General features: G+C 35.4%; 1 protein-coding gene across 1 annotated transcript in view; it reads left to right on the top strand.

Moving 5' to 3' along the window:
- The window catches only part of LOC109160445 (disease resistance protein RPM1-like), an 81448-nt gene extending 70210 nt beyond the window's left edge, over positions 1-11238 (top strand). The window contains exon 3 of the mRNA XM_019308741.1: positions 8158-11238. Coding sequence (XP_019164286.1) covers positions 8160-10940 — 2781 coding nt within the window. The 5' untranslated portion in view covers positions 8158-8159 and the 3' untranslated portion in view covers positions 10941-11238. The remainder of the gene's footprint in view (positions 1-8157) is intronic.
- The last annotated feature ends 2124 nt before the right edge of the window (positions 11239-13362 follow it).

Raw genomic sequence — 13362 nt, 5'->3', positions numbered from 1 at the left:
ATTACAAAGATTTGATCTTTTTCATGGAAATATGGCAGAATATAGAAACAAGTCAACCAACTTTGGTATAGAGCCTATTTGACTTGATAGTATTTGCATACAGTTAAAGAGCAAATTAGGATTCTCATCAATCCAGATTGTCAAGTTCTTGGTTGCAGTGGCATTATATAGAGGATGTGTTTTGTTTTGCTTGGGCCTTGAGGAAGAGATTTGTATTGCCAATGCATTGATTTTACTCTACATGAATAGACTCTAGTATGCCATTTTAGTTTCCTGTCTAGCAAGTTGCCATTTTAGTGTTTCCTATCTAGCTTTTCTGTACTATAACCTTCCAGATTGGAGAGCTTTCCGAATTACTCCTAACTTATTTTGCATTTCATTGCAAATTATTTATATCTATACTAATTTATTTTCTTACTTTTTACATGTAGTTTCAACAAGTTGATTATGACAGAGCGGTTATTGATATGGTGCGTTCTGAATGGGCCGATATTCTATCAAGTCATATAGAGTAGGTATGATTTGGTCATTAGAACGTTGTGATTATTTGGACTTGAATTGGTTCGGGGAATTATTTTTTGTGTAGTAGTATTATGACTTGGATGATAATTAGAATTGGTCATGGAAGTCTTTTGACTTGTTATTTTGAACCTTATTAGCTTGTGCACAATTATGTAACTACACTTTGAAACATATGGTGAATGGATAAATTGTTTTTTTTTATATGATTATAATTTAAGCAGTTGAAAAACGGTTAAAAACCGTTGTCTATTTTACAATAGACAACAGTTAGAAACCGTTGACTTTTCTACAAAAGACAACAGTTTATGGGTGTGACAAAAGCGATTTCAACAACACACAATAGACAACAATTTATAACTGTTGTCTTTTAAAGAAAAGACAACAGTTAAAAACCGTTGTCTATGTATGTGACTTTTAACAACACTGGTTTCAACAACGCTTAAAAGACAACGGTTAAAAAACCGTTGTCGTTGGTAGAAAAGACAACAGTTAATAACCGTTGTCTATGTGCGTGACTTTTAACAACACCGATTTCAACAACACTTAATAGACAACGGTTAAAAAACCGTTGTTGTTGGTAAAAAAGACAACGGTTTATAACCGTTGTCTATGTGCGTGACTTTTAACAACACCGGTTTCAACAACACTTAATAGACAACGGTTAAAAAACCGTTGTCGTTGGTAGAAAAGACAACGGTTAATAACTGTTGTCTATGTGCGTGACTTTTAACAACACCGGCTTCAACAACACTTAATAGACAACGGTTAAAAAACCGTTGTTGTTTATAGAAAAGACAACGGTTAATAACCGTTGTCTATGTGCGTGACTTTTAACAATACCGGTTTCAACAACACTTAATAGACAACGGTTAAAAAACCATTGTCGTTTCTAGAAAAGACAACGGTTATTAACCGTTGTCTATGTGCGTGACTTACAACAACACCGGCTTCAACAACACTGAATAGACAACGGTTAAAAAACCGTTGTTGTTTCTAGAAAAGACAACGGTTAAAAAACCGTTGTCTATGCGCGGGACTTACAACAACACTGGCTTCAACAACAGAAATTATACCCCTACGACAACGGTTAATAACCGTTGTCTATGTGCATTTTTCTTGTAGTGAGCACCTTTACAGTCCGGTATCCCAATGGAATATCATAAACCTGCAGCCAGAAGTCCACAGTGTTCAACACTACTTGCGTTGGATCTTCCCCGTCATTCAAAACCTGGCAAAAAAAACGTCGCGTTCTCAAACGCCCAAGGACCCTCCTCCAACACCCGGCGCATGTCTGCCTCATCAAAGAATGTAAAGAGATATAAGTTCGGGGTAACGTCCGTTATCTCAATTCCCATGAGTGGCCGCCATGCCGAGGCCATGACTCGCTTCATCATCTCCACTTTCATGTTTCGGTCCGTAAGGAACCGGCCAACCAACGTCCATGTGCGACGTTCCGGCAGTTGCATTGCGACACCATATCCCTCGTCGTCAAAATGCACACCCTGTTCTACATCTTCCAGACGTATCTCCACAGTAGATGCAATGATTTCACGCACATCCATAGCCAAATCGTCGATGATCGCCCGATCACACGCAAGAAAACCGACAGAACCCTAGATCTCAGGGGGGTACGAGAGAAAACCCTAGTTCTCAGGGAGAGAGAATAAAACCTACGTGAGACTAAAAAAGGTTGATTCTTGCCAACACTAATAAAACTTAAGATAGTTGTTGAGATAAGATTAGGTGCCTCTTGAATATCATTCTTCCAAAAGGCTAAACCCCAACCCTAAGGGGTCCCCACACCCCGGCCCAACAGATCATTTGGGAGAACATGAACCATAGAGGCTAGACCGATGCTCACTGCACGCAAGGAGGCCCCCTCACTTGGGAGAACATGAACCACCGGCCCAACAGATCATTTGGGAGAACATGAACCATAGAGGCTAGACCGATGCTCACTGCACGCAAGGAGGCCCCCTCACTTGGGAGAACATGAACCATAGAGGCTAGACCGATGCTCACTGCACGCAAGGAGGCCCCCTCACTTCGAGAGGTTGCTCCCACACTACCGCTGGTGAAACTCGATCCCTGGTCATTCTTCCAAAGTTTCACCTCTATGACCAGTTGAGCTACCCATGCGGGCCCTCTTGAATATCATGTTAATATATATATATATATATATATATATATATATATATATATATATATATATATATATCTCTGTGTGTGTGTGTCTTTAAAATGATAATGCCAATTTATTATTGATTGATCACTCAATGTATTTATCCACTGAAAAAAAGTTATTAAACATTGGAAAAAGTTATTACATACAAATTTAGCACTTGAAATGTAGAGTTATTGATAAATACACATATTGTCTACATTGATAAATCAGTAATTAGTTTTATTAACAGATTCCTTTTCTTTAATTTGTTATTTTCTTGAACTATTGATAATATATATATATATATATATATATATATATATATATATATATATATATATATATATATATATATATATATATATATATATATATATATGGGAAAATGACACTTTTTTTCCTGTATTATATTCTTATAGCACTTTTTTCCCCTGAATTATTTAAGTGCCAGTTTTTCCCCCTGATATGTTAAATGGACACATATACCCTAAAAATAAATATTTCATTTATTTTTCTTCTCCAACAAATTATAATCACGATTTGGTTCAAACCGAAAGACACTATAGCAACTAAACAGAAAGGTTATAATGACAATTTAGAACCGGAACCCGATATTTAGAGTTTATTAAAATCACAAACCGAAACTGCCAGTTCATGTTTTGAATTGAAAAAATAAAATACATTAGTTGTTGAATTTAGAATATTTTTAAAATAAAAAATAAAATTTTAAAAGAATGTTTGAATCAGCAGTTCAAATTGAATATGAAACCTTGAATTAACAGTTCAAAATCAAAACCAAATCGCGTTTATATATACTTATATGTGAGAATCATAATAAATGCGAAAAAGAACATACACTATTTGTAAATATTATAATTCTAATTTTAAGCTAATGCTAGTAGTTGTTCCGATTTTAATCTCCGGTTCACGGTTCAGGATTCATCTTTTTTATTTCACGATTTTAATAAACGGAAACCCAAATATTGGATTCTGGTTCTGAATCATAACAAAATAATTTCAATTTGATTGCTATAGTGTCCAGTTCAGTTCGAACCGAACCGTGGTCATCCCTACGTATAAATAATAATTTGTTGAAGAAGCCCGCATGGATAGCTCAACTGGTCATAGAGGTGAAACTTTGGAAGAATAATTTGTTGAAGAAGAAAAATAAATAAAATATTTATTTTAAGGGTAGAAATGTCCATTTAATATATCATAGGGGAAAAATCACTACTTTTATAATAATTGAGGGGACAAATGTGAATACATGAGTAACTCAGGAGAAAAAAAGTGTTATAAGCATATAACTCAGGAAAAAAAAATGCCATTTCTTCCCAAAGTTTGCGGTCATTTTGGTCAAATTTGTTATTATTGTGTCAGCCATTAATTTGTTCACTTTGGCCTATAATATTTATGCATGCCAATAACTATACGTCTTAGATTGAACCATTGATAATATATATTTTGCCATGCCATTTTGATCCACTTTGTTATTATTGTGTCTGCCATTAGTAGTAGTGGAGTCATGGTTGTTCTTTTGGTCGGTCCACTTTGGCCTTCAATTATTGAGAATGCAATAATTCATTTAATTAATCATCACTTAATTCTTTTTTTTAGGACTACCATTTTTTTTTAATACTGTTTCTCTATTAGTATATATTCTATATTTTCTCTATCTAATGCAACCCGAAGAGTTAAGACCCCACCACCGGCATTCGGTCCTGTGACCTTCCTTCAAGGAGAGCCACAAAGGTGTCATCTAAGCACAAGGTGCTTGGCTTAGGACTACCATCTAACTTATTCATAGTAACTTTTCAACATAATAAGTCAAGTAGCTTATGAATTAATAACATCCGAGTTCTAACTAAAATTCGTGTGATTTCTAAGTCAACAGTCTAACAAGCTTGGTTGAATTGTCCCTAAATTTTTAATTTTTTTTTTATATTTATAGGTGGTGGACTAAAATAATAACTATTCTTTTGATTTCAAATTAAATAAAAATCAATAATTGTTAAGTGTTTTTACAATCCTTATATCATGGACCATGGTTTGCATTGTGGACCCTGGTGGATGCGTATGTGTCTTATGTTGTGAGTTTTTGTGTCTAGTGTTATGAAATTTTGTACCTTAATTAAAGTATGAATTATGTACCTGAAACAAATTAGTAATTGTGTCTTATGTTATGAATTTATGTATCTTGTGTTTGTGAAATTCTGTGCCTATGAACATAAATTATGTACCTAAATTAAATTTGAAAAAATTAAGTAAATATATAACATGTGTATGTGTCTTGTATTGTGAATTTTTGTGTCTTGTATTATGAAATTATGTACTTTACAGGTATGAATAATTCAGTATCTTGTCGTTCCGATCCAAGGTGCATAATGCCGCAAATTATGTCGTGCAACCATGTGCACCATGCATGGTGCACACGATTGCAAAAACGGCGTCGTTTTGATTAAAAACGCGCGTCCTACTTTAAAAAAAAAAAAAAAAAAGTTTCAATTGTCGTTAACGGCGTTATGTTGTGCATAATTTGAACTATATATCCAGAATGAATGAACTATATATACCCAAAATGAATGAACTATATATCCAGAATGAATGAACTATATATCCAGAATGAATGAAATATATATATCCAAAATGAATGAACTATATATCTAGAATGAATAATGAACTATATATCTAGAATGAATGAACCATATAGTTCAAATTATGCACAACATAACGCCGTTAACGGCAATCAAATTAAAACTGAATTTTTTTTAAGGCGAATGTCAAAACGACGTCGTTTTTACAACCGTATGCACCATGCATGGTGCACACGGTTGCACAGCATAACACTTCGCATAATACTATGTGGACTCGATCCAAAATATAAATTCCTGTGTTTTTAAATGTAAGAAAATTTAACGAGTGACAATCCTTGAGTAACTAATGAATGTTAAAATTTTAACTTTTAACAAAATTTAACTAATGAGTGTCCTTGAGTAAGTAACGCATGTTAAATTTTTAACTTTTTCTTTTCTCCCAAAGGTGAATCTCCAATCACAAGGGTCTCATACATCTCAATCCGATAGAACATTTGGCAGGATGTAAATCATGGTGAGTCAATGACTCAACAGACAGGGCCAAATTAAATATCGGTGTGCAACTGGGCAACTGTGCAACTTGCAACTGTACTGTGCACTTCACTTGCAGAGTTGCAAAAATCTATGCCATTGATCTCAAACATTCAATGACCCAAATCTGTCCACACGGACTCATAGGAAGAGGGTAGAGTCATTTGATCATGAGTATATATATATATATATATATATATATATATATATATATATATATATGTATGTATGTATGTATGTATGTATGTATGTATGTATGTATGTATGTATGTATGTATGTATGTATGTATGTATGTATGTATTGGATCATATTAGAACAAGTCCCCAGGAGAAAACTAAGGTAGAACTAACTACAACCTTACATCTGGAAATTTTGAATGCACAAGATAAAAGTTTTTTTAAAAAAAAATGCAGCGGCATTTTTGTAATTATCACCAACTTTACCATGCAAACATGATGGCACATTTAGTATTAACGTTTTGCATACTTAGTGTTAACATTTTTCATATTTAGTATTAAAAGTTTGCACTTGCTGAATGCGAAGTACATTGCAAGTCGGGTTTCGATTTTGGAGTTTTATGACTGAATTTTTATTTTATTTGGTCAAATGATTCACTTTTTACTACTTAAGGTGTAACCATTTAAAAGTTACAATTTCCATTGATTTATAAAATTTACCAGATTTGCATATTTAGTTATTAAAGATTGAATATTTAAGTGTTAAAGTTTGCACAACGGAGTTGATGATAATTACGAAACTGTCATCGTGTCTTTTTTTTTTTTTTTTTTTTTTTTTTTAAATCTGAAGTGTTCTTATTTCTACAAATATAAAGCTGCGGTTGGTTCTTATTTCTATCTTATTGAAGTGTTCTCACAGAATCCATATATATATATATATATATATATATATATATATATATATATATATATATATATATATATGGTCCCCTATATATAAGGGGTGAGGTGGGTGGGTGAAGGAGGCAGCTGTCCCCACTACTCCATGGCACTGCCCATGATCCTCACACGGTCTCTGCCGACGTTCAAACCTTGGTCAACTTTTATCTTTTTTATATTTATAGGTGGTGGACTAAAATAATATAATATTAAATTGGAGTTAATTCTACCAGAGGTCCCTTGTCTTTGATGGGAACTTCAAATTTAGTTCCAGACTATCGCTTTTGCCATTTAACATCTCTAGACTTTTTTTTTTTCACACTTTTAGTCCTTTTTATCACTTTTCCTATTTTTAGTAAGGGCATTTTTGTCTCTTCATATTTTTCTTTTATTATTTTTCTGGTTTCGACCAGCTTAATTCGTTTATAACTTTAAGTAACCTATGATCTTTAGTAATTATATTTTTCTACCAATTTTTTGTAAAGTCCTAAACCAATTAAACCAGTTGAAATCGGAAAAATAACAAAAGAAAAATATGAAGAGACAAAAGTGTCCTTACTAAAAATAAAAAAAGTAATGAAAAAGACTAGGGAATGTGACATTCCAAAGCTCACATTCCGGTGTTTGGTTCATATTATCTTAGGGAATCAAACATTCCCAAGGAATGTCACATTCCCTCCACATAGGATTTTGAAGGGAATGTGATTCCCCTCAAAATCTTAGGTAATGTAAGATAACCTTGGTTATGTTAGTTTATATATATATATATATATATATATATATATATATATATATATATATATATAATTATTTTTGTAATTATATATATTTTTTATTTTTATTATGTTATGTTAGCTTATAAAATAATTTTGTTTCTCAAGTTCAAGAATTTAGTTAATATTTTAAAATCATGTAATTATATATGTTACCTTTATCTTATTTATTTATTTTAATTTTTAAATTTATTAAAATATATGAAAATATGTTAAGGATATTATAGTGTGTATAAAAGATAACCCTAAACCAAACATCATTATATTACATACCCCAATTTTAACCAAACACAGGAATCTAACATTCCCAGTAATCTAACATTCCCAGCAATCTAACATTTCCTAAGGTAATCTTACAATCCGTGAACCAAACAACCCCAAAGTATCTAAAAAATAATAGTCTATGGATGTTAAATGCCAAAAACGATAGTCCAAAACTAAACTTGAAATTGACACCAAAGACAATGGACCTCTAGTTGAATTAATAGAAAAGATAATTTGTGTCCGCTGTTTTGGACGACTTTGGCCTTCAAATATTGAGAATGCAATAATTCATCTAAAGGAAATCATTTCATTTTGCACACTAAATCAAATCAAATTCTGTTTCTGCTTCTTCCACTTCCAGTAAACAACACCGCCAATTCAAGTTGCTACCATTTCTTCGCCGGTAACAAAGTCATGGCGGACGCTGCTGTAACGTTTCTGTTGGACCAATTATCAGTGTTGATCCGTGAAGAGTACTCGCTCTTGGGAGGGATTAGAGATGATGCGGAAGACGTCAAGAATGCTTTCGATCGTTTGACGGCGGTTTTGAGAGTTGCGGACGAGACGGAAGAAAGTGATCCTCAAGTTAAAGCTTGGGTGAAGATAGTCCGGGAGCTGGCTTATGACGCCGAAGATGTACTTGACGAATTCTTGATCCGCTTTGGAGGTGGGTGGAGCAGTGGGGGATTCTATGGTAAGATCAAGAACATATACACTTCCGTCAAGAACTTGAGAGCTCGGCGAAGGCTTGCTCTTGCGCTGCGAAGGATCAAGGCCAGAGTGAACAATATCTCTCAGGAACAGCCAAGCTTGTTAACAACCTCTGCTCACACTGTCCACAGCTACAACAAATGGTGGTATGATAGCCGAGGGGATGCCCTTTTGCTAGAAGAGTCGGATCTGGTAGGTATTGAAAAACCCAAGCATTTTCTTGTTAGTCTTCTGCTTGACGTTGATGATGATTTAAAGATTCATTCTGTAGTCGGAATGGGGGGTTTGGGAAAGACTACTTTGGTTAAAAAAGTTTATGATGATGCCAAAGTGATAAGTCACTTTCAGTATCATGTGTGGGTTACATTTTCTGAAACATTTAAGATTGAGGAGTTGCTAAAAGATGCAATTAAGCAACTAGTGGAGCAAACTAAGCAAAAGCCCACTCAAGATTTTGAAGCCATGAACTCAAATAAATTGAAAGAATTCATTAAGAACATTCTTTCGGGACAAAGATACATAATTGTTCTTGATGACATTTGGGACATTAATGCTTGGATGGCTATCAAATATTCATTTCCTAGGCAGAGTTTTGGTAGTCGTATACTTATCACAACAAGGAATAGTGAAATTGGTGCCTACACAAGCCACGAAACCCGCGGCGGCATTGTCTACCCTTTAGAGTCCTTGTCCTCTGAAGATTCATGGACTTTGTTTTGTAGAAAGACATTCTTATGTGGTTTGTGCCCTCAACACTTGGTGAACATTGCTAAGAACATCTTAAAGAGATGTGATGGTCTACCCCTAGCGATTGTGGTGATAGCTGGGGTGTTGGCTACAAAGAGTGAGAGCATTGAAGAATGGGAAAGATTCCAGAGCTGCCTCAACATCCAAATGGAAAGCAATGACGGGATGATGAACATGAAGAATTTGCTTTCCCTCAGTTACTATGATCTACCATATTATCTCAAGTATTGTTTCCTGTACTTAAGCATCTTTCCAGAGGATATCATCATTGAAAAAATGAGAGTGATTCGACTATGGAATGCAGAAGGGTTTGTTAGGGAGAACGGCCAACATCAAGTAAAAGAAAAAGTTGCTGAAGCATATCTCAATGAATTACTTCATAGAAACTTAATTCAAATAGTAGAGAAGTCTGACGATGGAAGGATGAAGGGCTTTCGAGTGCACGATATTTTGCGAGAAGTTATTCTTTCCAAGTCAGTAGAGCAAAACTTTACAATCATTATTGCCACTGGGCAGAACATAGAACCTTCCAACAAGTTTCGACGTCTAGCAATCCATAGGTTTGATGAAAATATTATACAATGCACTTCATCAAATATGCATCTTCGTTCTCTACATTTCTTTGAACCACTTTCAAGCTCAGCAGTATCATCTTCATTATCAAAGATGTTTACTGCTAAATATATTCCTCTAAAGGTATTGGATTTAAGAGGTGCTGAACTAGAGGAAATTCCCGATGAAGTTTTCAACTTGTTTCAACTGAAGTACTTGAGTTTGAGAAGAACAAAGTTGAGAAGCGTTTCCAAATCTATAGGACGTCTTCAAAACTTAGAGACACTTGATTTGAAGCAAACTGATGTGATTGAGTTGCCAAATGAACTCTTAAAACTTTGTAAACTTTGGCATCTCCTTGTATACCGTTACCAAGACGAATGGAGTAATCCTTGGATTAGTACGCAAAGCTTTAATACTCCATTTAAGATTGGAGAATTACTGTCTTTACAAAAGTTGTGTTTTATACAAGCAAATGATACTAATGTAGTGTCTGAGATAGGAAAGCTAACACAACTAAGAAGACTTGGAGTTACAAAACTGCGACATGAGGATGGTAAAGAATTTTGTTCGTCATTTGAAAAGTTGACAAACCTTTGCTCTCTATGTCTTGTGTCAAATTCAGAGGATGAGATCCTTGATATTCAGCATCCTCTATATGTCGTTCCTCTTCGTCTTCGTACATTACAATTGATAGGGCATCTGGAAAGAGTACCTCAATGGTTATCCTCACTTGTAGGCTTAACCAGTCTACGCTTGCAATGGAATAGGCTTGTTGAAGATCCATTGCCATTTTTCCAAGATCTACCCATGTTAGCATATCTTTGCCTTTTAAAGTCTTATGAAGGGGAAGGATTGTGCTTCAAGGCCAAAAAGTTCTCAAAGCTCAAGCATCTGCGTATCATCGGCTTCGAGGCACTAAAATGGATAAGAATTGAGGAAGGTGCATTACATCATCTTGAAGAGTTTTACATGGATGAATGCAAATTGCTTGAGCAGGTGCCGCTGGGCATTCAACATTTGTCTAATCTTAAAGCAATTAGTATCCATGATATGGGTGACAAATTGATGGCAAGTTTAGAGCAAAATGGTGAAAACTATGCAAAGATATCTCACATTCCAGAAATTACCATTTCACATATCATAAATGGTAAGCGGAAGTATTTCTTTCTTTCCAAAGGTTGAACCCCAACCCTAAAGGCCTCCTACATCCCGACCCGACAAAGCATCTGGTAAGGAGAAGTATTTCTTTTAATTTAATGGCCGGTGGTCACGAGGTTTAGTATGTGTTGTATTATTACTTGTATATCTATACTTTGTGATTTTAATTTAGTTGTTTTTCAGTGTATTAAATTATATCTTTTGATTGTAATATTAATTGATGGTAGATTATAATATGGTGTTATTGTATTGTCTAATATGGCACTTTGATGACCTCTAATACTCTTTGAAAGTGTTCATCACCAAAGATTTATCCACAAGTCGTTTAATTTGCAGCATAGGTTTTTATAATGATCTTGTTTGGTAAATTAGTTAGTCTATTAGTCAATTTTGACTTATTTGATCACTATTAGTTGTTTGACTTGATTAAACAATCAATATAAGTGTTTGGTTAAATAGTTTTTCGTAACCGTTTATTGCTCTAAAAGTCTAAAATTCATAAAGCTGCTCAAAGTTGTTTAATTTGCAGTGTAGGTTTTTATAATATAACTAGTTTTTTACACGCATTGCACGATTGGGATAATGCCCAATGTTTTTTTTTTTTTTAAATAAGTACTTTAAAGTATATCAATGCAAGATTATATTGGAATTTTTCATGCATAAATAATTGAATGTTGAATTTGCGTATTTAAATAGGTAATTCTAAGTTTACAAATGCAAGATAATATAGTCAAGATTGATTATAATTGTAATAAAATAATTGTATAGGTATGGTTGAAACCAAATACGGGACATAAGGGAGAGCAAATAAAAATTAGGGCATAAAATATTAAATATATACTAATATCGAAGAGTTAACTGCTAATTGCCAAACAAGGACATTATGAGGTAGTTTCCCACTTCAATTTGTTGTGTGATTTGAATAGTCTTTTTGTCAATAAATCTCCTTAAGTAGTTAATATGATTAGCTTACTTATATATATATATATTTTTTTTAAAACAATTATTATAATTAAATTATTATTAAATATATGTATACCCTTAGGTCATTTTACATGTTAATCTAAACAATTAATTTTTTCAAATATCTTTTTACCAACCGTTGATATAATTCGCTGGTTAAATCCGCTAACGCTAACCGCTAACTGCTGATTGTCAAACAAGGACATTGCGAGATACTTCTCACATCAATTTGTTGTGTGATTTGAATATTCTCTTTGTCAACAAATCTCTCAAGTAGTTAATATGATTGGCTTTTATTGGTCCAGCTAAATAATATTAGTAATAATATTAGTTTGTTATGTTTCAGTTAGAGTCTTTAGCATTCTCTAGCTGCTCCACCTATTGTGGTGCTGAGCTTTATTATATAAGTCTGTACAGTGCTTCTTGTTATTTGATTGAATATACAGATTATTAACTACTCCATTTGGTATCAGCCTATCATTGATCCTATGGCCAGTGAAAATCAAAACAACCCCCCTGCCACAGGCAACACCACCTCTCCGGTCGATTCCTCCACCCAGGTTATCACTCACTCCGACTGGCGAACAACCACCATGTTACAGCAGGCACACCATTACGTATCCATCAAGCTGACAGCCACGAATTACCTATTCTGAAGAGCGCAACTAGTCCCGTTTTTGAGGGGCCAAAACCTGTATGGTTTTGTAGATGGTACACATTCCTGCCCACCGAAGTTTCTTGCTTCATCGGCGACCACCTCGGCCTCCCCGACTGTCAACCCGCACCATGCCGACTGGATTCAGCAAGATCAGTCGATCTTGAGTATGCTCATCTCCTCCCTCGCAGAGGAGGTTCTTTACTTAGAAATCGGCCACTCCACCGCTAGAGGAGTTTGGGTGGCAATTGAAACGGCATTGGGGTCTACATCCCGGTCACGCACGCTGAGCCTACTGACGCAACTACAGGGTCTTCACCAAGGAGATTCTACGACGTCGGAATACCTCGGACGTGCTCAGGTCCTTGTAGAGCAGCTTGCTCAGGCCGGCCGGCCAATAGGCCTCGACGAACAAAACCTTCACTTGTTCAGAGGTTTACGCCCAGAGTTCCGCTCGCTAGTCGCATCGCTCACCACCAAAAGTTCCCCGCTAACCATATCGGAGGTTGCGGACTTACTCAACACACACAGTTATCTCTTCCTGGAGGAGGCTGCTCCTGTCGCTCAGCAGCCAGCGGCTTTGCTTGCACAGCAGGCGACGTCGAACCCCAAGAGTGCCCATGACGGAGGCCGTGGCCGCGGCCGGAATCATAGAGGCCAACGGGGCAGAGGACAGCGTGGTCGGGGTGGGGTCCGGTGCCAAATCTGTGACATACCCGGTTATACCGTCCTCACGTGCTACCGGCGTTTTGAGAACTACGGGGGTGCGCATCATGCAGCTGTTATGCGACAGAATCCGCCGCAAACAAATATGGCACACAGGCCTCC

This window comes from Ipomoea nil, unplaced genomic scaffold (genome assembly GCF_001879475.1).
Source record: "Ipomoea nil cultivar Tokyo-kokei standard unplaced genomic scaffold, Asagao_1.1 scaffold2847, whole genome shotgun sequence".
In the NCBI taxonomy this organism is placed as follows: domain Eukaryota; kingdom Viridiplantae; phylum Streptophyta; class Magnoliopsida; order Solanales; family Convolvulaceae; genus Ipomoea; species Ipomoea nil.
The sequence above is the reverse complement of the archived record's forward strand: the minus strand, read 5'-3'. Positions and strand labels throughout refer to the sequence as shown.